Source organism: Crocodylus porosus, unplaced genomic scaffold (assembly GCF_001723895.1).
Source record: "Crocodylus porosus isolate Cpor-Errol unplaced genomic scaffold, CroPor_comp1, whole genome shotgun sequence".
Lineage (NCBI taxonomy): Eukaryota > Metazoa > Chordata > Crocodylia > Crocodylidae > Crocodylus > Crocodylus porosus.
In genome coordinates, this window is record NW_017728947.1 from 96,964,132 (window position 1) to 96,989,493 (window position 25,362).

At 42.0% G+C, this 25,362-nt stretch overlaps 1 protein-coding gene across 3 annotated transcripts in view; it reads right to left on the minus strand.

Annotated features, from left to right (window-relative positions):
- The window catches only part of BEGAIN (brain enriched guanylate kinase associated), a 267,639-nt gene that overhangs the window by 93,762 nt on the left and 148,515 nt on the right, over positions 1-25,362 (minus strand). For all 3 annotated transcript variants that reach the window (XM_019552520.1, XM_019552521.1, XM_019552523.1), the window contains 2 exons: positions 21,466-21,627; positions 10,705-10,771 (listed from right to left, as the gene is read on the minus strand). In XM_019552520.1, the coding sequence (XP_019408065.1) occupies positions 10,705-10,771; positions 21,466-21,627 (229 nt within the window). The remainder of the gene's footprint in view (positions 1-10,704; positions 10,772-21,465; positions 21,628-25,362) is intronic.

Consider the following 25,362-nt stretch of genomic DNA (forward strand, 5'->3'; position numbering starts at 1 on the left):
ACAAGAGATGACAGCCCCAGCCCACCCCACAGCTTTCTCAGCAGCTCAGGTGGCAGTAGCAGTGGCTCCTTCCGGCTTCTGGCTGCCACCGCCACAGACCCCCCTCCCCCCCGCAAGAGCCAGAGTGTAATGGTTACAGGTGCGCTTTCCATATCTCTAGAATAGACGTGTGGAAACCACCAGTGGTTGCTATCTGTAATAAATGAAGTAATGCCTCAAGTCAGAATTTCTGACTCAGCCTAATTGTCCCCGTCCAAGTCGAATGGTAGAACGAATCCCTTTTAATGAAAGCATGGGCTGTTGATTAAGAATGACCTTGGACACAATCCATACCATACAGTATTATTAAAAATAACATGGTGGGACATAATGATTTGTCTGAGGCTTTTGGCTTTGTATTACTTGAAGAATCACTTGTTCTTCACATCAGAGTCAATCCTATACTGGAAAAGGTTGTCTAAAGATTTGTGTCCTTGATGACACAGCATCACAGGCTCAAAAGTTAATTTCATGGAGGTAAAAAAAAAAGAAACCTCCATGTCTACTAAATAACATATTATAGAAAAGAAAGGCTGTTACATATGTGTCGTTAAGATGCTTATTAAACAATAAGCTTGTTTTATGGGGTACATATTAGGTTATTTTAAATCTTTTCATTGCAAGGAAGTTGTAATGTCAGGGTTCATTTACATTACAGAACTGTTGCTGCATATCGGAGTTTTAGTGGCGTCCACTAACGAAGGTGCAGTTTATGCTGTCAGAAAGGGGGGAGGGGTGTTCTTTCACTTTAGTTACATCATCTCTTGAGATGGCATTAGCTAAACTGGCATTAGCCCAGCCAGCAGATTTGGGATTTACTAACATAACTATGTCAGCTAGGGGGCATGATCTTTTAACAGTTAGATGGTGGGAGCTTTCCCAAAGAAACTTGATAGCATACAGCAGACCTTAGCCATCAGTATCCTTCCTCTGGCTGGATGCCAGCTCCTATAGAAATCAATGGAAGTTTTACCATTCAGTACTAAACTCTAATCTCCAAATCAATTTACAGAGGACTGTTGGGGCCTGTTCTCATTTAAACTAAGACCACTTTAGATTCCTTTCTGTGCTAGAGGGCCTTCAAATGGCAGCCAAGTCACATGCACCTACAGCAAGGCTCTGCCAGAGAGGTCTTGGAGGTACATCTCAGGTCTCCGTAGTACCATGTGCTCAGGGTTGTTGCTGAAGGCACAACTGAGCTCTAAGACAGGTCATGCATAAAAGTGATCTGAAATGAAATAAAATGATCCCAGGGAAGATCCTGGAAAAATTCATCAAGGAGTCTATATGCCATAGGCTTGCAGAAGGTAGGATTCTGAATGACAGCCAGCGTGGCGTTGTCACGTGCAGGTCTTGTCTTACCAGCCTCATCTCCTTTTATGGTCAGGTAACTCACCATCTGAATAAGAGAGAGGAGGTTGACATTGTATACTTGACTTCCAAAAACCTTTTGATCTGGTATCCCATGATGTTCTCATGAGAAAATAAGAAGATCGTGGGCTTAACTGTGAGACAGTCAGGTGGGCTGGAAGCTGGCTATGAGGTAGGACCCAGAGATTTCTACTGAACGGATCCATGTCGTCTTGGCAAGAAGTGGCCAGTGGTATCCTTTAGGGGTCTGTGCTTGGTTCAAGTGCTTTTTAAGATCTTCATCAATGATTTGGATGTGGGGGTGAAGACCTAACTGGCCAAGTTCCCAGACAATACCAAGTTATGGGGAAGTGTAATCACACTTGAAGACAGGCTGCGGATGCAGGTGGACCTATACAGGCTGGCAATTTGGGTGGATCGGAACCAAATGAGGTTTAACATTGCTAAATGTAAAGTGCTTCACCTGGGGATGAATACCTACAGGCTTGGCAATGCCATCTGACTAGCACTATGAATGAAAGAAACCTGGGGGTAGTAACTGACCACAGTATGAACATGAGCCAGCAGTGCAATGCTGTAGCCAGCAGGGCAAATAATACTCTGGCGTGCATCAATTGATGCATCTCCAGCAAAACCAAGGAAATGTTTCTTCCACTCTACTTAACATTGGTGAGACTGCAGATGGAGTACTGCGTCCAGTTCTGGGTGCCCCACTTCATCAAGGATGTGGAAAAGCTTGATAGAGTTCAGAGATAGGCCACCCGCATGATCAGAGACTTGCATGGCAAGCCATATGAGATAAGGCTGAGGGACCTGGGACTCTTCAACCTGAAGAAGAGAAGGCTGAGAGGGGACTTGGTAGCAGCTTACCGCTACATCAGGGGCATATATCAAGGTCTTGGTGAACAACTGTTCACCAGGCCAGCCTTGGGGAAAACCAGGAGCACAAACTCCTGGAAGACTGTTTCAAGCCCAACATTAGGAGAAACTTTTTCATAGCAAGGGTGTCCAGACTGTGGAATAAGCTCTCTCCAGAGCTGGTGCAATCACCTACCCTGGAAATCTTCAAGAGGCAGTCACCTTGCTGAGGTCACTTGACCCCAGTTATCTTTCCTGCCTGGTGCAGCGGGGCTGGACCTGATGATCTTCCGAGGTCCCTTCTAGTCCCTTACAATCTATGAATCTACGAAAACAGCAGTGGAAAAGCATGTCCAAAACAGGAAACTAATAATTTCACCCATAGAAAGGTTCCCCCCACTCAGTTCTTTTCCCTTTATTTCCAGTCCTAGATTTGGTTTGTAGCTTTCTGGTAAAAGTTCTTTTTCTGTGTATGACTGTTCAGTCCCATTGTCACAGAACTACTTCTCTACACAAATAGCTGCTTCCAGCTTTGGTTGTTACCTGTTTATAATTGGATGCAATCCATTAATTGCCTACCTCTGCCTTTAGCAGGCAGGCCTGCGTCAATGAAAACAACATCTTGTGGTTTTATCCGACATCCCTTCTTCATCTTCCTGATATTGTGCTGGAAGAAATGTAGCTCAATTATTGGGTTATTAGTATGATCCTCTCCTTGAGGTCAGCTCCCTGCTCCAAACTGTCCCTGACTGCAAAACAAAAGATGTTGAAATTTGCTTGCATCTCCCTGTATATTGGTGCTTTCATGTATTTCCACTGAGCAGTATAGATTCTGAAGACAGCAATGTTAAATAAATAATGGACTAAATGGATTTTAGCTGAGAAGAGATAGTGCTGATTCAGGGTAATCCCCCCAAGTCAATTTAATGGTGCCTTCAGAAACAGTCTTACAATGAGAGTAGTTTCAGAGAAGAAATATCATACTTCCTTGCCTACCTCTTCCACCAAAATTAGACCTCCAAAATTGGAGTGCATGTTTTCGGAGGGAAAGCTGATTTTCTACCCAGAATAGAAGCATGGTAATGCTGTATGATAGCTGCTGCTATTTTCCCTTATCCTCCTGCCAGCAGCTACGTGGAAGGAGGGATGGAGTTCAACAGGAGCATATCCGGGGTGTGGGTGCAGTGATATAGTTATACCTCACTTTGATTCTTTCTCCATTCAAAGTTTAAAATCAACTGCCCAGCAGCTGCAGTGGTATTTCTATTCAGGTAGTGCTGAGGAAGTCATTTGACTTAATGATTAATTATAAGCTACTTCATTCCTGCTAATTGCTTTTCACTCAACAAGTGTTAATATCCCTCTCTCCTTTTTAATGGTGTTGATGTTCCACAAATCAACCGATCCTTTCTTTGTCAATATTGTCTATCAGCTACTCCTGGTCTGTCTTTTTCACAGCCCTGCAGATTGTTTTCAGTTCTTTTCAAAATACCAGAGCTGCCCGTGTAGTCCAATCTTCAGCAGCAGCTACAGTTCCAGCTTTTGGTACTGTGCCTCTGTCTACAGAAGTGTAGACTCCTAAGATCCCACAAGGCTCTATTCTATCACCCGTCTCCCATTCAGTATGTCATATATGTGGGCACATGGGATTGTAAGATACCAGGGCTTCTAACATCAGCTGTAGTTCCAATATAGCCATCACTTTAAATGTTAGCAGCAGCTCCCCCATGAATGCGACAGCATGTGAAGCATGCATCTAAAGATAAAGCTAGACAAGACAAAAGTGATCCTGGCAGCTATAGGAAACATCTTCATATCACCCTCAAGAAAGGTGTGTTTGTTTGCCTTCTATTACCATCAAAATGCCTGTAGGTCCTCATATTCACAAATAGTGACAAGGACTCTATAAGGCATTGTGTGTAGGCTTTACATCTCTGGGGTAGCAGAGTAGCTGCTTGCATGAACAAGCAGGTGCAAGCTGATTTTGGAGACTCGGGGCAGCTGATAAGGATAATTAGTTGGCCCATGGGAATTAAAAAGCTCTCAGAGAGCACAACAGGAGACTGAGAGAACCACTCCAGAGTACTTTCCTTCCAGGATTTGCAGACGGAGCAATGGAAGAAGCAACTGGAGGGCTGTGAGGCTGAAGATAGCAGCCCAAGCCAGGAGACTCTCCCAAGGTCTGAGGGAAACTAAAACTGTGAGTGTGGGTATGAAATGGGCTGAAAGCAAAGAGGTTCGGGCTAGCAGTGGTACTCTAGTCAGTCTGGGAAAGAAGGCAGGGGGTGAGAACCCTTCTGGTTTGTGCCTTTTGTTTTACGATTTGCTTATGTGATTCCTGCTGGGAGGGAGTTTCCCTCAGGGAAATAAGGACAATAAACAGAGGCCAAAGATTGCTTGAGTGAAGTGAATCCCCATCTCACTACAGCACGGGCGGGCATTTATTTTGGGTGGAGGGCTGCTTACTGAGTTTTGGCAAGCCATCAAGGGCCACATGCCAGGCAGCCAGGGGTAGATAAATATTAATTTTCTAAATTTTTTAGGGGCCCCACAGGCCGGATAGAATGGCCTGGCAGGCCACATCCAGCCTGCAGGCTGCATTTGGCCCACCTCTGCATTATAGGGCCATATCCAGTATTTTCAAGGAGACTAAGGGTGTTAGGTACCTAACTTCCCTAGCAGTTCAGCTTCCATGTACTCCTTTCAAAAGCACAGGTAAAAAACCTTCTCCAACATGTTAGTGAGGAGATGAGTCCTGGATACTGACAGATGCAGAGCTGGCCATCAGGGGACAGGATAAAACAGAGGTTTGAGAGGAACCTGGAGAAGCATCTAATCCAACCTGTGCTGCTCCTAACTCCTCCCAGACAAATGCATATCTAGGCTCTTCCTGGAAACCTTCCATGAAGAAGATTCCTCATCTTCCTCCAGTATGTTTTCTAGAAAACTCAATAGATCAGAACCTAAGTTTGTTTTAAACATCCCAAGCTACTAGAACATTACCAGCAAACTGGAACCATCTGGTCATTTCTTCCTGGAAGCAGAGAGCCCAAAACACAGACAAGCTCTTGTTAAGTACAAAAAGAGGGATCATAAACTGGTTATAAAAGCCAAGTAATACAGCAGCATGCTAGAAAGCAAAAAGCTGTGTACTCAATGTTACCAAAAAGCAGACTTAAAGTGAGAAGTCTAAAACCCTTAAATATTAGATTTTTCAGTTGCTGTTTTTATAAATTACTTGTTTTGATAGCACTTGCAGTAATTTCCTCCCCAAAATAGCATTTTAGGAAGTTGTTTTAGCACCATGAAATACAAAACTTCTCTGGGCTCTGCCTTGACTAACCAGCCCCTGTGAATGTCTCTAAAAATTCACAGCTGTCTTGAATGAATGTGAAAAAATGAGCCTGCCAGGTTGAGCTGACTCTAAACTTTTCTTGTCTTTGGGATGCAAATCCCTTTAAGTATATGTAGGTCATCTCTATTTCACTTTCATGGGGTATGCAGCGGGAGGGGAAAAAAAAGTAAGTGCTTCTTAGTAAAGTAAAGAAAATGGGAAAAAAAAGTGCTTTAAATCACTCCAGTGGCTCAAAGTCATCTTCAAAGTTGTCATCTTTTATGCAGAAACAAAAAAAATCATGCTGGGTTTCTACACTCCTTAGGTATAAGTCAGGAATAGCCTGACTTTTATATTTTTGACTTTCACTTTTTATTTAAATAATGCTAATAGCTCATTCGTAGCTGTCATAGGAAAATTAGGCATATACTAGAGACTGGCTTAATTTTAGATCCACATGCCTTGGTTCACCCACTTGGATACTAGTGGGCACAAACTTAGGTTTCTGATCTGATTCCTCTTCCTTTACATAATGCTTGGGCTCATTTGCCCTGATTTCCAACAAGCTGTCTTCCTTTCTAGTGATGTTCCTATAATAGGGTCTCATATCCTCGACCTGTGTAGGGCCTTGCTAGAGTCTAAAGGCTAGGCACCATTCTGCCCACGAGGTACCAAAGTGTGATATTATTCCACTCTGCTCAAGTCCCTGAAAATCTATGAAGATATCTATTTTTGTCAAGTGCTGTTATCTTAGCTTTAAAATTAAAATGCAATGAGGAGGAGGGAGAGAACCACCCACTTTCTAGCACTAAGAGGTTTTCAGGGGCTGCGCTGAGGTGGAATGGGATCACACATAGGAACATAAGTGGATGCAAACTGCCCAACAGATGGAGCAGGATCTGGCCTCTTGGTTTCTATTTATGCATCTTGAGGATTCCTCAGCTGGAGATATCAGAAGTATTAGACTGACGTATCAGACAGAAGTTCATCCAACACTGAAGAGCTGTATGAACCAGCTGCTACAGCCCTCCAAATCTTGCATAGTTTGCTGTGTTCCTTAGCTTGCACACAAAATAGGAAGTAAAATGATAACCAGTGGAGCACTCGAGTCCTTTAACACGTTTAGAGCCTGACAGTCATTTACACTTATTCTTCTTTATAGTAGGTATAAATATAGATCCTTTGTACTTTACAGCCCTTAGAAGAAACAAGAATCTGGTTCTTCTGCTATATAATTCATTTTGAAGGACCATAAAAAATATTTAGATTGTATACCAAGGAATGACTTCATTTACCAGTGAAACAGAGTTACAACCAGGTATGCAACACAAGCATTTTTTAAGAGTACACAGCAATCATATGGGGAAGATGTGAAGGAAAATGTTGTCAGGAGGCAAAATTAGTGGGGGGACTCCATTGTATGTGGACTCCACTTGCCCTTGTTAGGCCCGTAGTGTGCCCCCTACATGTTGATTCAGTAGCTTATAAAATATAGTGTAAGAAGTGCAGTATTTTAATTTATTACATCACTGGGGAGCATTTATTGAGATCTATTGTAGCTTGGATGTCATTAATGCTATGAGGGTAGGGGAATGTATCTGAGGAGAAGGATCCAGACCAGATCTAGGGGAATGGGATTAAATTGAATGGCATCATCATCACCACACTTGTGGAACAACAATAGCAAGAACATAACATCATACAATGTCATGAAGTTGAAAATTTGATAATATGGTCACAAAAAACAGTGGTGCCTGTTTAAAACAGCTCACAGGTTTGATTAAATGTTGGATGTAGTCCTGAGGGAGATGGATTGGTTGGCCACGTGCACATGAGGTGGTCAAGGGTGCACAATAAACTTCCAAAATGATATTAGTATATCCCCTACTTCCCCAGTTCATGTCCTGACTCTGCAATTTAACACATGGCTATTTACTTTCACAAGCCACATAATCTGTACGTACCTATACATGTGTGTATAATATATATTATGCATGTACACACATTTTACATCTTAGGCCTCTACTGCATTAAGTATTGACACTGGAGAGCTAGGAACAGATCTACAACCTTGGAGACTTCCAGTATACCCCACCATTGCTTCCATCCCTTAAATGCCCTGAAGAATTAGACTTTATGACTGACTTTCTAGTTACAGAAGTGTATTTTAGATTATTTTTCAAAACAATGACTTCCTCTGAACTCTGTGTAGCTGGACTTAGAAGGCCACACTTTCAAAGATATTAAGGTGCCTAATGATGCAGATTGGGATTTCGGGGACTGTTAGGTATGCACTGGTGCCTATCTGCATCTGTAGGTGCACGAAACTTTTGAAAATCCTGCTAAGCAAGTTTTACAGACAGTGATACCAGTAGAAATTCTCAAAACTCTAGAACATGTGTAAAAAAGCTTTCCTTTACATAATGTGGCATATGCAGAGTAGCATGGGATGATACTAAGGGTCTTTTTAGCATTAATTTGGGGTCATCTGTACAATTTTCTTGTGAACTGTAAGGTGACATCAAACTAACATCTTACTCAGCAAATTCAGACTAATTTCAGTGGAAACTAGTGAATATTGACCAAAATTGGAGCTATAAGAGACAGCCTTTTAAATTTGATAGAATCAGTAACAGAATTCCCCAGTTTGTCATGTTCCTTGCCTTTCCCTTAATGAACAGAATCCAGAATTATGAAGCTTTAATTATTTACAAGGATTATTTTATTTTGCTTCTTTGCAAGTTGATGCCAATGGGAGCATGAAAATCTTCTTCAGTTCCAGATGTTGACTGTGCTAAGAATAGAAACCTATGTGATTAGCTGAAGCAGAATTTGTAGTGCTATGTTTTGTTAGCCTCCTGTATAATAAGAATTTAGTTTCCCATTGCTTCCTCTGACCAAACTTCTTTTGCATTTTACCTTTTAATAAAGACCATGCATTTCAACTGCAAGTCACACTTTGTCTGTTTGTTTAGCAGTCTTGAGACACTGAATTTCTAGTTGCACAGCATTTTGCTAGGGTCACAAGGTTGTTCTCAAAAAGACTTTTTAATATTTAATAGATTAGCATTTCCAAGCAAACACAGGCATGGAGAAAAAAATAGGAAGAAAAACCCAGCCCAGCTTCTACCTTACCCTATTCTCCTTCGAACCTTGAACTTCGCAGTATGCCCAGAAAATCAATTGACTGGGTCTAGCTGAAGCAAATATAGCTCTCTCTCTATACCTCTAGTATGACTATAACTCCTCTCTATTCATGTTTTCCATTTTAGTGTTGTTTGCTTTTGTTTTCTGTTTCCCAGTCTCAGTGTGCCAGAAGACAAAGCAACTTTGGAATTAAGTATTTTATAAAGCTTGGTTGATCCCCTTCACTTCCTCTGAATCCATCTTTGTTAACTCTCACATTGATGTGGGAGGGTGGGGGGAGGAAGAGTGATGAGGTACTTCGCTGAACCACGTCCTCCTCCATTCACTGCTAAAACCTGTACTTAGGTTTTAAAGGAAACCCTCTAATGCAGGTCTGAAAAGTCACTGTATTTATTCCAGAGTACATGATAAACCATAGATAGCAATGGTTCTCCAGAAATACTTGGAGTTTCCTTTTGCTGTTTGGTTACCAGCTGGAAATGTCACTTTTGTGTGAGTCCAGTCTATACCTGATTTATGTTAACGTGGCTTACTGAGATCAGGCTAACCCTTTCTTAGATTGTGCTAGCCCAGGCTCTATCTAAGTCAGTGCACCTACTCAAGTGCACTAACTTAGATCAGGCATGCTATTTTTCTAGTTGATTTATGCTCTCTGCATGCCTGCACGATTGGTCATTTAGATTGACTTAACCCTGGTTAGGGCAATCTTACTGCAATACCTATATGTATCCTTCTTTAGTTTGTATTTTGATAGTACCTACAAAGTGCTGGACGCTGTCCTTAATCAAGAAGAATAAAAAATCCATGTGAAAGTTTACAAGATGAAAAGTTCAACATACGATGGGTGTGTGTGAGGGGGAGGGGGAGGATGAAGTCAAACCCTATAATTTTTATATAAGTTGGCTACTTACTAATGCACTGATATCTTATTAACTATGACCTGTAGCCTTTATTTATTTAAACAAACACCTGAGATATGAACAGTCCAAGGCCATTTGAAATGTGGACTAGGAAATCTTTAAACTTAAAATTGTGATTTTTTTTTTTTTTATTTTTTTTAAGACTGAGGGCAGGAAGGAGATTTGGGGATGGATGATTAAAAAGTCAACATGAGTATGTAAAAAGCTAGGAGGGATGGAGATCTGAAGGCTTTTTGAGATTTAGGTAGGGCACAAAGAATTGCCCTCAGTGTAATGTCTGTTTTTGTTCTGTGCACGTCCTTAAATGTCACACCCAAATTTCTCTTTATAGTTCTACTTAAAAGTGAACACTGAATTAAAACCACATTCAAATGAACATTAGCATTCAAATGAGCATTCATGACATTATCATTTATTTTCTATCGATCTAAACAGATTGTATCTGAATTTACATGCAGCTTACCCATAATGTTCCTAAACCCATAGGCACATCACTGATAAAACAATTTCCCTTTAGTTACTAATTGGCCCATGGCAGTAGCACTGACACTGACAATGAATTCATAGACAATTGCAGATCTGAAATTAATATATGGAGATTGATAGTTATGACAGTATATGTAAAGCAAGACTCTCCAAGCTCAATTAAGTCACTTAATAAAAGCTGAGTGAATGTACCTAAGAGGCATGAGAGAATCTTTGGCTTGGTATTTTGGATTACCTCATTTAAATTTGTTACTTAATTAAAGCATAACTTCATTTTCATATCTTATAAATATTTATTAGCTGAATTAACCAGAACTCTTTCAAAGCCAAGATTAGTAAACCAGATCATCAGCTGATATAATTCAACATCTCCATTACAGTTCATAAAGCAGCTTGAGACTTGGCCTGTTTTATTTATAGTCATCTTCCTTTGCTTAGCATACTTCTGAACTTTATTAGTCCAGCTACGTACTCATGTATTTTACAGCTTAAGAACCGTAAAAATATACTTAACATATCAGAGAAGAAAGTTAATTTAGCAATACTTACCATCCTGTAAAGTTTATCTTCCAGATCCTGATTAATTCGTTGTAAGGCTAGGTAATTGTTTTGTATCCTAAAATAAAAAGGGCATCATGTAATTTAAAGTATTTTTTTGCATATTTGCTTTACTTGTACTTTTGCACACTGAGGTTTCCACTAATATAAATCTATTTACATATCACTCTTGCTGCTAATCAGCAGCTAAGAGCCTTGAAAATATAATTACCCTCAGCTTCCTGAGCAACCTACTCTGTCATAGTTGATTACTATATTTAGAGACACTTTGGCCAGAAGGATAGAATGAATTGGGACTAGTGTTCCATTTCTTGCATAGGTGTGTTTGCGGCACCAGGATAGAGCCTGTACTACATGGGCCATGCCCAGAAGTTTTAGTTACTGCTGGGATTGAGGCATGACTTGCAAGTCCTCAGTTACACTGATTCATTTACCAAGCCCTTCTCTTAAGGGGCGATGCAACAGAAACTAATGGGACTCTCAGGCTGCAGCAACAGTCCATAAAGGCTTTTTAGCATATGGCCTAGGAGAGCGAATGCTTTCTCCTACTAAATCCAAGAAATCCCTGTGCTAGCCTGCTAATCCCATTTCCTTGGCCAGGGAACAAGATTTTAACCTCCAAAAGGCTTTAAATCTTTAAAACATTAAGTGGCAGAGGAACAGAGGAAACAGCAGCTTCCTATTTATTCTGATGTATGCAAGAAGGTTTCAGTGTCAGCATCTCCAGGCAGCTCTGCTGGTAACCTTAATGATAGATTAGAGAAGCTGACCAAAGTCTGTTCTGTTGGAAAAAATCCGTCATTGTATATCAATCTCTGTGCGTCCCAAATCTCTGCACTTATAAGTCTCATGTGAACCGGCTCTTAGAATATTTTCCATAGCCTATTTCATTTCGTTGTCATATGGAATAGAGCCTTCACTAGTGTACTCGACTATAATGACATTTAATTGGCAGCAGAACTGGGCCTAGGAGGAGGAGTCTGCAACCACCTTTCATTTTTCCCAAGAATTCAGGGAAGTTAGGACCAAGGGATTTGGTTTGACTTGGGGAGATGAGTAGAAGTGTTTAGATCAGGACTAAGATCTGGACTTGTGCTACCCCAGCTCAATCCAGAGCTGAGGAATTGGTCCCACCTCTAACTTACAGTGCATTAGCAGTGCAGTTCTGAGCTGGTTTTGGTGCACCGTGAAAATGTCAAGCATGGCAAAAATCTCTACTCGGCGAGAACCCGGTGGACAGTAACTTTTGGACTGTGCTGTCCCTATGTGTACAGAGCTCCCTCTGGGGTTTCAGTGGGGAGACAGGAGGATCTAGCTTTGTTTTTTACAGCTGTTATGCAGATTTGGGAGGAAAACTTTCCCCCCCAGTGAAGCTGTTGTGGTGGGGAGGGGAAGGTGAACATCCCTATGAGTAAAATTCTCCCCTGGGAAGTGCTAGCCCAAGGCAGTTGCATTTCTCCAACCCTATTCTGAGCGCCTAAAGAAGACTTAAGTGCTACATACAGCTATTGCAGGCCCATTGCACAGAAGTGGATTTCTTCCTTCATGAGCACTCTATGGGAATAATATTTGTTGGCTGGATAACAAAATGGGTTAGAAAGCTGGTGTAACAAGCCCATGCTCTAGACAAGGGGTCAGCCCACAAATTGTGAGCTGAGTGGATTTGATCTTAGAATATCCTATGACAAGTATCCGGTGAAGTAAAGGCTTGCTCAGCACTAACAGATCTCTGCAGTCTCTGTTCCTATTAGATGCAGCAATTCACAGTAAGCCTCTGTATAGCTGTTTGCTTGCATGTCACTAATCAGACTTGGGACTTTGATGCCTATCCAGCCAGGGATGACAATATGACAGAGAAAAAGCTGAGGCTATTTTACATATAACTCACTTCCCCCAGAATAAGCCACATGAGAGGAGACAATGTGCAGGGGAAACTTTAAGAGTCAGCCGGTTTACAACTGTAAAAAAAGTTGCAGGTATGGAACATGTGCCAAGACATCATTTATATATTCAATTTTTCCAGGACAGCTTTCCTTCTAAAATGCTGTAGGCCTGCTTCGATGATGTTTCCACATTTAACTTTGAGTGTAGGATTGATTCCCATTGCCACAGTGTTCCTGACCTACAGTGCCCCCTTACTGTAGACTCAGTGAGAATCATAGGATTAGAAACGACTTCAGGTATCATAATCATCATACAGATGCAAAATCCACCATTCCTGTACTATCCCTGTCCAATGCCTATCCTGACTCTTACTGAAAACCTCCACTGAAGGTTCTCCAAGAAATGTGCCACTGACCACAACTTCCTGCTTCTCTTGGTCTCACTCCTCTTATTTCCATCCAGTTTTGCTCTGACCATGAATGGTTAGTGGAAAGTAGCACGCAAGCCCTACTTTTTCAAAGCACTCCTTTAAAAAAAAACCAGCCCCTCACTTCTAAAAGCACTCTGCGAGATCCAGGCTTGAAGAAAAGAGCCACGATATATTGATAGATCGGTATAGATATATGTGTTCATGTATCTCTTTTATTTCGATTACCTTTGCATGCAGTTCTCAATAGAAGCATTTTTATGAAGTGTTGCTTTGATTTTGATATATAAAATATATCATAAAAATGCTTCTATTGAGAACTACATGCAAAGGTAATCCAAATAAAAGAGATACATAAACACATGCCCAGACTCCAAACTGGACAAATAAAAGACCCACAGGAGCAATGTGCATGTTAAGACGGGAAAGGGACCCAGAAATATGTGGAAGAAAACAAGCCAGATATGACAGAAAAAAATGTGTCCTAAATATTAAATTCGCATCTTTTAGCAATAAATGAATGAGAATGTAGGGAAAATGACTGACCCTAAATTGAAATGACTAACTGGACAAAAAGCAGCAGTCCAACTTATGGAAGAAATACCCACCCAGATGGTCTGAACTTTGCAGTCTGAAGCACACTTAAATTGCAAAATCTGCCACCTTCATCAGTTAAATGAAGCCTAAGCAGTGAAATTGCTTCTTGTACTTTTAGAATGTATTCATTTTTCAGGTGAGCTGATCATTTATTATGGTTTTGGTGCTGGATTTGTGGTGTTGTATACTATTTGCTTTCCTCTGTGGTTTTTCAGTATGCATTGCACACTTGCATGAGCAGTGCTTTTTCAGTGAGGGTGCTGGGGTCTCTTGAGATCCTTTGAAGGGAGCTACGGGGTGCCACAGTATTAGCACTGCTAGGTGCAAACATGATTCACAAGACAAACCTGGAGATTTCAAATAGGAGTCCATAGTGTTACAAGCATTCTGCCCTGTTGTGATCTTTCTGAGTTCTTTGCAACGGAAGAATTGCTCTATTTTTCTGTAGGGAAGAAATGAATGGAAACGAAGAGCTGGGTTTTTTTCTGAGGGAGGCCTCAGGTCTAATAAGGGGTCTTTCAAAAAAGATTGAGAACCACTGGCGTAGGGGATTACTTCTCTGCTTAAAGTTAAGGATATCTTGAAGTATTTTGCTGGATCAGGGACTAATATAAAGAATTCTGATGGGCATTAGCATTAAATATCTGTAACTTTCTACCAGAAAGAAACCCTTCACTTTGGTTCAGGAGGTCCATATAAACCCTCTGTATTTCAAACCCACTTCATGCCATGACATAAGGCTTACAAAGAACATAGGCCTTGTGAAGGCCTCCTGGGGAATTTCTCTTCAGATGCAGTTCTGCTTTGGAGAATGAGCATAAAAAATGGCATCTTCTTACTGAACACACGCCTTCTTGGTCTGTTCAAAAGGTATATCTATTCTCCTACAAAAACATGATACTTTATCTCTTACTAGTTCTTAGAACCAGCACAGCTATGAGGTTCCTGTTCATGAAACCTGTTTAGTACATACCAACATCCAGCCGTCTCCAGCTGTTATTGAGGGCATAATTTGAAGATGGCACAGTGACACAAGTGCACTGGAGGGCCTAATATGACCAGTGGAATATGATCTTGCAAAAGATGGAATGATATTAAAGTGATTCTCAATTTGGAGCCTTGTCTAGGCTTTCAGTTCTGTTTTAATCACATTCTTCTAGCTGTTTGAATGACTAGAGTTAATAGGGAACGTCTTAAAGTTAATAGGATGCAAGTCATACAGCATATAGGGTTGTTTCAGCAGCTTTTTAAAGCAGAACACGCTTTTGTCTCAGTTAGCTCCTTTTGATGCTGACAAAAGTTTTCCTATTGACTTCTATGGAGTCAGTGTAGGTCAGTGCTATGCATTTTGAAATTGTCCCCTCCAGGAGTTTACAAACTGGTGAGGAGGGAAACCAAGTCACCTGAATGTGTACTCCCTGATTGGGAGAGTGACATTTAAAAAAACAAACCAAGCAATCCAGCAAACCAGTTGAGTTTGGTATTATTGTATATTGAAGTAAACATGGGGAAGCTTTCAGTAAAGCTTAGAAACCTATCTATGACCATACCTACCTTTGAGAAAGAAAACTTTGCATGCAACAGCAGTGTGAGTTTTATCAGCTGAAACATTCATTAGTATACAAGTGGCATCATGCTACTCTTGGTTAATCTATTAGAGATTTTTCTGGTTACCTTTCTCTCCCAGTAGAAGCAAACAAAGCAGAAGACAATTTATTAGTATTATTTTATTGCTCTGTTTTCTGTGTGCTGATTTTCAGATGACTTTTTTTTTATATGTTGCTGACACTTCTCTGAATGACACTTTGTTTTAAAACGTTGGTATCTTTTTCCAGCTTGGGGATTTTTAGGTCTTTATCTTGTGTTTCTTGTTACGTCTTGCTAGTTTCAATAGAAACAAATTTTTAAGCTCATTTTGCAGTGTATTTTGGACTTCACATGTGATACATCTTCAGAACAGAAATTGCCTGCCTGCAACATAATTTTTTTAAAATAAATTTTCTTTATAATGTGAAGCAGTTGCTGCATAGAATATTTGAATGCCACTTGTATTCCTTTCATTTCAATGCTTTCCACAGATAATATTGTTTGCTGTAAATTAAATGTTTAATGTGCTTGGTTGGTTTTTTGTTGGTTTTTTTTTTTTTTTTTGCAAGATATTGAACACCTGCAGCATCCACTGGACCTGATCTGAGGGCCACTGAAGTGATTGGGAGTCTTTTGACTTCAATAGGCCAATTAGAACACAAGGCAGTCAAGGGGAAAGAGACTTAACAGTGGGGGTCCAAGGCGAAGAGCTAGACCAGGAATTCTTAAGTCAGCTCACAGAGGTAGTTACGTCAAAGGACGTGGTCATCATGGGTGGCCTGAACTTTCCAGACATCTGCTGGGAAGAGCAGTCAGCCAGGTCTGCTCGACCACCTGGGCGACAGTGATCATCGGCTGCTGGAATTCACCATCCAGCGCAAGGTGGCAAAGGCCTGCAGCAAGGCAGCACTCCTAGATTTCAGGAAGGTGGACTTCAATGAGCTAAGGAGAACAGTTGGGGAAGCACTGAGGTCCTGGAGGGGAGGGGAGCCAGGTGTCCAAGGAGAGTGGTTGCTCCTTTAGGAGATGATCCTCCTAGTCCAAAGGGCAGTAATCCCAACATGAATCAAAGGGAGCAGGAGGGCACAAAAGCATGGCTCACCAAAAGCATCCAGGAATGTCTTCTAGCTAAAAGGGAGGCGCACACCCAATGGAAGGGAGGGGCCATCACCAGGGAGGACTATACTGCGGTGGCTCGGGGATGCAGGGGGACAGTCAGGAAGGCCAAGCCGGAGATGGGACTGGGACTAGCTTCCCGGATCAAGGACAACAAGAAGTCCTTTTTTAAATACGTAGGGGGCAAAAAGAAGGTACTGGGTAACGTGGGGCAGGACATGCTAGGAAATTTGGTCATCACACCAGACAACAAGGCTAACCTATTTAACAACTTCCTTGCCTCCATTTTCCTGAGCAGGGACCAGATCAGCCCCTTGCTCCGTTCTTGGAGCCTCAGGCCCCAGGAGAGGTACACCTAGGCCAACGGTCAGAGAGGATCTAGTCAGGGAACTTCTGGAGGGACTGGATGTATTTAAATCAGCTGGTCTGGACGATCTCCACACCAGAGTGGTGAGGGAATTGGCTGAGGTCCTTGCGGGACCCCGGCATGGCTTTACGAGCACTCGTGGTGCTCTGGTGTGGTGCTAGAGGACTGGAAGAGGGCCAATGTGGTTCCCAACTTCAAAAAAGGGAGGAAGGAGGACCTGGGGCCTAGTTTTGCAGGTGTCTCTCTACTTCTCCCCCCACCCCCACCCAGCCAATTGGCAGAGGGGCCTTGTCGCTTACTCCTGATTGGTAGGGAGGGAGAACCCATGGTTTTAAATATGGTGCTGGTTTTGTGTCCTGGCAGGTCAGCAGTAAGCAGTAGGTCCACTGGGGCCCCTCAGCCAATCAGCAATGTGGGGAGAGGGAGGTATGCAGGGGAACCTACAAGATTAAAGGAGCTGCTGCAGTGAATTTGGTAGGTCCCTACTTGTAGGTCTGCATGCCTGATGTTGCAATCTTTACCCTGCCAAAATCTCCATTGATCTAAATGTGGTAAGAGGTACTTGGTAAATAAACAGAGAGGGTGGGAGGAGTTATTTAGAGTGGGTGCAAGATTTACCACACACTTTCTAAAAGACATGGCTAGAGCTGATTTTCTGGCCGATAGGCCTTAGGGTACAGTCATGGCAATGGTGCTGGTATTAAATGATACCAACATAAGCTATATGATGCATGGTTCTGTGGCAAGCAAGTAGAGCAAAAGCATTGCAACTTTAGCCCTGTCTCATCAGAGTTAAAGTTACAAGGATTTGCTGGCATCAGGAATATTGAGACATAACAATTACAAATGTAACACCGGATGTCTGCTCCCCAGTGGCAATACCTTCTTAAAGCCGTTAAATGTTATGTCTGTGTGTGGCCTGAGAGAACACTGCAAATAATTTTGCCCTTCCTCAGTTTAAGCACTCAAATTATACTTTGTTAGAAAGATCTGTGGAGTAGAAGAAAATTACACTGAGACTGGTGAAGGGCATGGTGAACAACTGTTCATCAGGGCACCCTTGTGGGGGAGGGAGGGGGAACCAGGAGTAATGGCCACAAACTCCTGGAAGACCATTTCAGGCTCAACATTAGGAAAAGCTTTTTCACAGTTGGTGTCCAGGCTCCCTCCAGAGGTGGTGCAATCATCTACCCTGGAAATCTTCAAGAGGAGACTGGACTATCACCTTGCTGGGGTCACCTGACCCCAGTTGTCTTTCCTTCCTGGTGTAGGGAGCTGGCCCCAATGATCTTCTGAGGTCCCTTCCAGCCCCTTACAATCTATGGTGTTACTCTCAGCTGCTTTGATATAACTGAAGTGACAAGAAAAATATGCTATAAGGAGCAAGACACTTATAAAGAGAGTACTCTACATAGAAACCTGTAGGTAGCAAAATTTCTTAAAGTGCTATTTATCAGCCTTTTTGGGGTCTCATTCAGGGAAACACCTCTATTTAGGAAAGCCCATAAGTGCACTCTTCATCTTTAAACAGGTGGTAATATGCTTTCCTGATTTTTATGGGTCTTAAAGTTCTGCGCAAGGGCAGATCCAGATAGGAAGCCAAGGCATGGTCATACCTCCTGTTGGCTGTGCTGCACTTGATGACTCTTGAACCACTCCAAAGCCCAGGGGGTGAGAGCTGCAACCTCTGTTCATCCCCTTCTTCCCCTGCTGCTGAGTTCAGTGGGGAGGGGGAGAAAGGGGAAGGCTGAACAGCATCAGATTTCACCTCTAGGCTCTGGAGACTGGTGAAAGCAGGGGCTCTGGCCAAACCCTTCCCCAATCAGCTGGTGAGCTCAGAGCTCATTGCTCCTGTGGAGCTCCAGTAGGACCCTGTGCTGACTAGTGAGCTCAGAGCAGATGCATGCACAGCTAAGGTTGGGGGCTGCATTCCCCTTGCTCCGTTCTTGGAGCCTCTACTGGTTCCATCCATTTAACTATGTCAAACAAAATGTTCTGGTTGCCACGGTTTTTCTGTTTGTTCTTTCATTTCAGTTGGTAGAGCAACTGGCTATGGATTTCTAGAACATGGATTTAATCCCAGGTGAGGGTGACAGGTTTCCACTCACTATTTTTACTTCTAATATGGCCCTGAGGTCCATCCAGCCTCCTAACCAATGAGAACCAGGAGCTACCTTGGGGTAAATGTTTGCTAGAACATGCTCCTGACCACAACACTTCCTTCTCATGCTAAAGTTAAAGAAACAGGGGAGCCCTGCTTCCACTGCCCCATGGTACCTCAGTGGCTTTTAAAGAGGGCATCTTTACCTTTACCTTTTGTTTAATTGAGAGAGCCAAAAACATTTCCTCTTGTTTTGAGGATATCCATTTTTTTTTTAATTTTTAGATTTTCTTTATTTGTTCCGCTCTTGAACTGAAGAAATAAATTATTCTTCCAGTTCAAGCAATGTCATCATTAAAAATGCAAATGAATGCCTGAAGAAGGGTGTTTGTGTCCAAAAGCCTGTAAAGAACATTTTTTTCCCAACTATTTAGTTGGTCTAATGAAAGTTATCACATTTAACCAAAGAACCTTGTCTATCTATGTCCTTAGACCAACATGGTTACAACCAACAAACCTGGACTGATAAATGAATCTTTCTATTTAGAGTTTCACAATGAATAGAAAATTTTTTGAAACATTTATATGTTTAAGGCTAGATCACACTCTTCTTTAAGTCACTGCTGTTGTCTTCAGTAAGGACAAAATTGTTATTTATATTGATTGTATCTTAAATTTAGCATAGTTCTGTACCTTCTTTTCAGCACAGCTTGTATTAAAATAGAATGTTTTAAGGATCACATCATGCTTTTTTGTCACTAAATGGAATGTGTTCTGTCACCCTATGATATTAACTTTCAGAGCTTTTCATATACGAGGTAGAAATTTTTCTTGGAATTTAAAGACAGGGCCAAATTCTGTTGTCTTGCAACAGCATAAAAGCAAAATAATTAAATTTAATGTAGCTACACTTGACTTGCAAAATAAAGTTTGGATATATGCATTATATACACTTATATGGGTAATATGATAGGTAGATATCTATCTTGTATATATTTTACATACATGAGATCTATCTCATGTATGTAAAATGTATGCATGTATATCTATACCCATGCTATTAAGTATATGTGTATGTGTATAGATTGGGGACGGCAAAATACATCCTGCAAGCTGTATTTGACTTGCCAAGGGATTTTATCCAGCCTGTGGTGGGTCCTTGGCCCTGCCGGGCCAAGACTTGGGCAGGCAGAAGCCCAGGCCATGGCATGTGTCTGGTCCCACTGCCACTGGGTGTGCAGCAGGGCTGGGGTGGCGTGATGGCTGGACCCACTTTCTGGCAGCCCCCACAGTGTGGGGTCCTTACAGCTGCCACTTCTAGTCTCTGCCAATCCAACTCAACCTGGCCTTACTGCTTGGGCACCCTGGCCTTTCTGCCCTGCACCTGCTGCCAGGGGTGCTGGATGGAGCAGGCAGTCAGGGTCTTGATGGGAACTGGACCATGACTTGTGTGAGCATCACGTGTTTGGCTTGGCAGATGGGATAGGGCCCTTGGTGGGTGGGAAGCGGCATCCGGAGGCAGGATGGATGGCCAGAGCCAGGATTGCAGGGCGGTGACAGCACAAGCCTGGGGACTGGGGCAGAGCCCCAGTCCGCTGCCTTCATGTCCTTGTGATGGGTACTGGATCCATAGCCAGGGGCATGCAGGGAATAGATTGTGGCTCTGTCCCAGGCCCCACTCCCATGCTGTCACTACTCTGGGATCCCGATCCCAGCCCCAACCCTTCCCTCCTGTCCTACTGCCAGATGCTGCTCCCCATCCACCCATAGGCCCATTCCAGCTGTTCAGCCAAGCATGCCCTGCCCTTGCAGGTCTTGGGCAGATAGACCCCAGGATTGCTTTACAATGACAGCATGGGGCTGGGCCCAGGGAAGAACCATGATCCACTTCCCACATGCCCCTGCTCACAGAACCAACTCCTGTTGCAGGGACATGTGGGTACTGGATCATGGGTCTGCCTCAGGTCCTAGCCCATGCTGTCACTGCCTCATGACCACTGGCCCTGCCTACCCATCCTGCTCCCAGATGCTGCTCCTTGCCCACCTGTGGCCCCATCCTATCTTCCTGGCCAAGTGTAGGGCAAAGCCACTTCGGGAGCTTTGGTGAGCTGTTGCAGGCTAGGGAGGAACTGACTGGCTCATGATAGCCCAGCAACATTCCCTAAATGGCTCTCCAGCTCAAATAATTGCCCATGCCTGGTATAGATACATGTGTGTTTGTATGGATGTGTGTGTGGATATGTATACAAATGTGCAGTGGCATAACTTGTGGGAGGGGTACTAGGGGCAACTGCCTCGGGGCTGACTTGGGGAATGGGGGTAAAAAAAAGCGGCTGCTGCCAGCAGCTGTGCATTCACAATCATGAACTAGAAGTTGCCACTTCTGCTTTGCCTTATCTGTACACTGCTATAAATATTTGCATGTGTGTATGTATAGACGTATTCATGCTATACACTATGTGCTGCACCTATGTGTGTGTTATATATGTATGCAATACAAACAGACTATTTATCTCTTTAATGTAATAGATATATGCACTTATGCTTGCAACTTTTACTATGAATATTGATATATTATGACTTACATGTATATACATGTGCATACTGTGTTCTTAAGCATGGTAGTTCATTTATTCTTGACTCAACACATCCATAAAAAAGTTAATTACTCACCTTCTCAGTTTTTCAGTTACTTTTTCAAGTTCTTCCTGAGCACGTCTCAGTTCTATTTCAAGATACTGGCGCGTAGAATCAAATTCTGTTTCAAGCATTTCCAGTTTGTGGGTAGTATAGGATAGGCGCTTCCGTAATTCCCCCTTCTGTTCTTGCAAAGTACTAGAAGAACAAACACCACAGCTGTAGCATTTAACAAGTCTGGAAGGGTCTTTCTTGACCATTTTCACCCTCTTGATTTCAACATTTTACCATTGCATAACATGGAAGATAGTAAGATAGAGAATGGGACTTAATCATTTATATGTTTATTTCTATTACAGTATATTTTGAAACAATTATGTTGCCAGTACCTCCATCCGTCTTTTCTAGGCCAGCTACCACTAGCATCTGAATGCCATCCCAGGACATTTTGCGGAAGCATTCTCATTAAAAATTGAATACATTTTAGGATATGCCATGAAGCATAATTTGGTTTTATATCCTATTGCTCATTCTGGAGTTATGTAAAATGCTTCACATAAATATGTATAATGCAGTGACTGTGTAGGCAACTGGACCAAAGCAATAGCTCATCAAGATTATTTTGCATTACAACCTGCTTTATTGAGAGAGGAAATACAAGCCATTCTTTGAATGGTTCAATCAAGCTTTATCCTCCCTTTAATGTGTTTGCTAGTGGTACCATCATTCCACATCTCACCTTAAAAAAGGGTAATTACATTAACATGGAGGAAGGGTGGTTCTCTGGTTATGTAAATGGATTCTTAACCGAGGAAATTGGGATTCATTTCCTAGCTCTGCCAGAGACTGCATGCATAGCTCTGAGTAAGTCCTCAACTCTGTGCCTCAATTCCCATTCTTTGTAAAATAGGGATAATATTCTGCTTTGGCTATTTTAATGGTAAGCTTTTTCAGGTCCGGGCCAGTCTCTTACTATGGGCCTGAACATCAAAATACATTCCTGATAACCATTGAGACCTCTTGCTGTGACAGTAATACAGTAATAAGAGAACAGACACTGCTAGTGCTGCACTGTTGGGCTGACTTTGGTTATACGCTCCAGTCTTGATATGGAACTTAAGCCCAGCAGGACCTAGTGGCACAAGTTCTGCTACATGACTCCTCATAACAAATCATCTAACTTGTTTATAACATGTTAAATATATTTAGCTGAACATATAATATATGCTAAATAGATATTGCCCTTCATGAAATAAGGGCTAAATCACAATTTCATTGATGTTTCTTGGCAAAAGTACTATCGATATCAAGGGACTGAGATTTTTGGACCTTGACAAAAGCAGCTTATGCCTGTGATTAGACTTAGTGTGTGGGAGGCTGAAAGGGGCAAAATACCATTGCTCAGAGGCTATTTATCTGAAATGGCTTTAATGTAGTTAGTGTGTATATGTGTGAACTTCTATTAGTTGTATAAGGAGCCTAGGTGAGTTAAATGGGGAAAACCTTTAAGATCATGCTTACTGTAATGAAGTAACTCATATCTTGGAAACAGCCTAATGTTTTGCCAACACCATGTTCTGCTTTGATTATGTGTATTCTGTGGTTACAGTTGTCCTTGCCTTACTACTAGTAGTTATAATATTTAAAAAACTCCCATAATTCAGGTAACAGATGTTGCCTCATTTAACAGCCCTTAGGTTTTTTTCCTTCTCTCTTTCTAAAAGGTATAACTAAGTACTATAAAGGACATGTAAACCGTATATATGCTTTGACTCAGAGTCAGTTGGAAATTTCTACATTAACTCCAATGTTTTTAGAAAGTATCCCTAATGGATACTTATGGGCAGCATTTTAAAAGCGACACCTACATTTTAAGATTGGCTTTTATAGTTACAAGTCACTTTTTATTTTTAACATGGATGCTTTTTTCAATGAGTGATTTTGACAGAAGAGAGGACAAAAGCAAAGATTCAATGTTAAATGGGGATTCAGTGTTAAACAGTGATAGGAATAGTGGTGATGAAAATATTTAGGCTGCTTCCAAAATGAGTTACTCTCTCACACTTTGAGCACAGTAGACTAGTTCTACTGTCCGTTAGTGCAGTGGGCAAACCCCATGCTACTGTGCTAATACACAGCAGAATTAGTCTACTGCACAGTAGCATCACCTATAATTGTGTGTGCCAATACTGAACTACTGTTCAGTAGTGCCAGTTACTGTGCATTTAGTTAGTACCTGTAATAACTGTGCATTACAGGTACTCCCTCTTATTACAGGTACTACCTAAGGGCATGTGTAGACGAAACATGGGTCCTAAATTGAAGTGGTGGGTTTTAAAAAACACTGCTTCAATTTAGGACTGATTAAACCTCTGTGTTGTGCACATACCCCACTGACTTACCTGCCTCTCTGGTGGGAAGGGGAGGGTGAGCTGCTGGTGGGCAGAGCAGTCCCTGGGCTGTGGGGAGGGCTGGTGCTTTCCCTCTGTGGCAAGGATGTCCTCCTGCCCCCAGGCAGCACCTGCAGGCAGGCAGGCTCTGGGGGGTGGGGGAAATCAGGCTTGCTGCTTTTCTTGGGTGAAGCCTTCCTTCCCGGGCTGTTGTTAGGCTTCCTGCAGAGCCGTCAAGCTGCACTGAGCTCCATGACTGTAGGGGCAGCAAACTGAAGGAGTTTTAGTTTGCTGCGCCCCAAGTCATTTACGGCACATCACGTCGCTGAATTTCCTACAGCGACTGGAATTAATGCGCAACGCACTGCCAAGGCATGCAAACACCGACACCATTAAAGTGGTGGAAAAGCATTTAGTCTGCTTTAAAGTGTCGTGCACACATGCCTCTCATTTCGTCTATGCACAGCCTAAATGCACAGTAATCACTGTGCCTTAATACACATGTAGATGTGCCCAGTGAGCAGTAAAACTAAAGGTGTGGCTGTCCTTTCATTGAGTATAGCACAGCACTGCCTGTAGTGGCATATGCAAGTGACTATTTTTAAAAAGAAAATGGTACTGTACCATGAATTGTTCAATGTTTTTTCTTCTAGTATGAATATTCAAAAATGAATAAAAGTGAACCAAACATCTATTTAATATACATTTACATTTTTCTGGTAGATAGCAAACTGGATACTCATTTTTAACATGTATTCTTGGTTTTAGAGCAGAACAAAAGAATGCTTGTATCAGTAACATGTTGCATATCTACATTCCAGACTCAGGCATCTTTGATGATAAAAATATGTGCAGCCTGGTATATGTATTTTATAGTGATTTAAAAAAAAAAAAGGAAAATAATTAAATGGGGAAAATAATTCAACAATTAAATGCATTTTTCTTATCGCTACACATTTTTTTTTTCCATTTAAGATACAAGGGAAAGTATAGTAAAATGAAAGGCAGGAAAGACACGTTTGCTAGTAACTTCAAATTTCTGCATAGAAATGTGTAGTTCCTTGTATAGTAGAGCTCCTAAAGAGCCCAGTATAGTTTTGGTCCTAGTGGCACTTAAATGGGGCTAGGCAGAATTTAGGTATCCAATTTTAAAAGTTTAGCTCTGCTCCAGAAACCACAAAATGTAGGTGCCTAAGTTTATGCTGTACTTCAAGCTTGCACCTCCAAATAAATGCTATAACCACTACATTATAAGGGCAGGTTTCCTATATTTGTTCTTGTGGCCCTATGGCTTTTTCACCTTTGGTTACCCAGTGGCCCTGCTTCAGTAGGAGGGGATCTGCAAGATGCGTGTTTCAGGTTGAGAAGCACCTATAACCTAGGTCTTACACTTCCTTGGCAAGTGATCTAAATCACTATGTTAGTGGGCAAAAGTTGGCCAACACCATCAGTCAGTTAGAAGTCTACCCTCAGATGTGGGGTTAATAGTTGATTGCAAATATATGGCGGTATCTAATGTGTTACCTTAGTCAGACACCTAAGC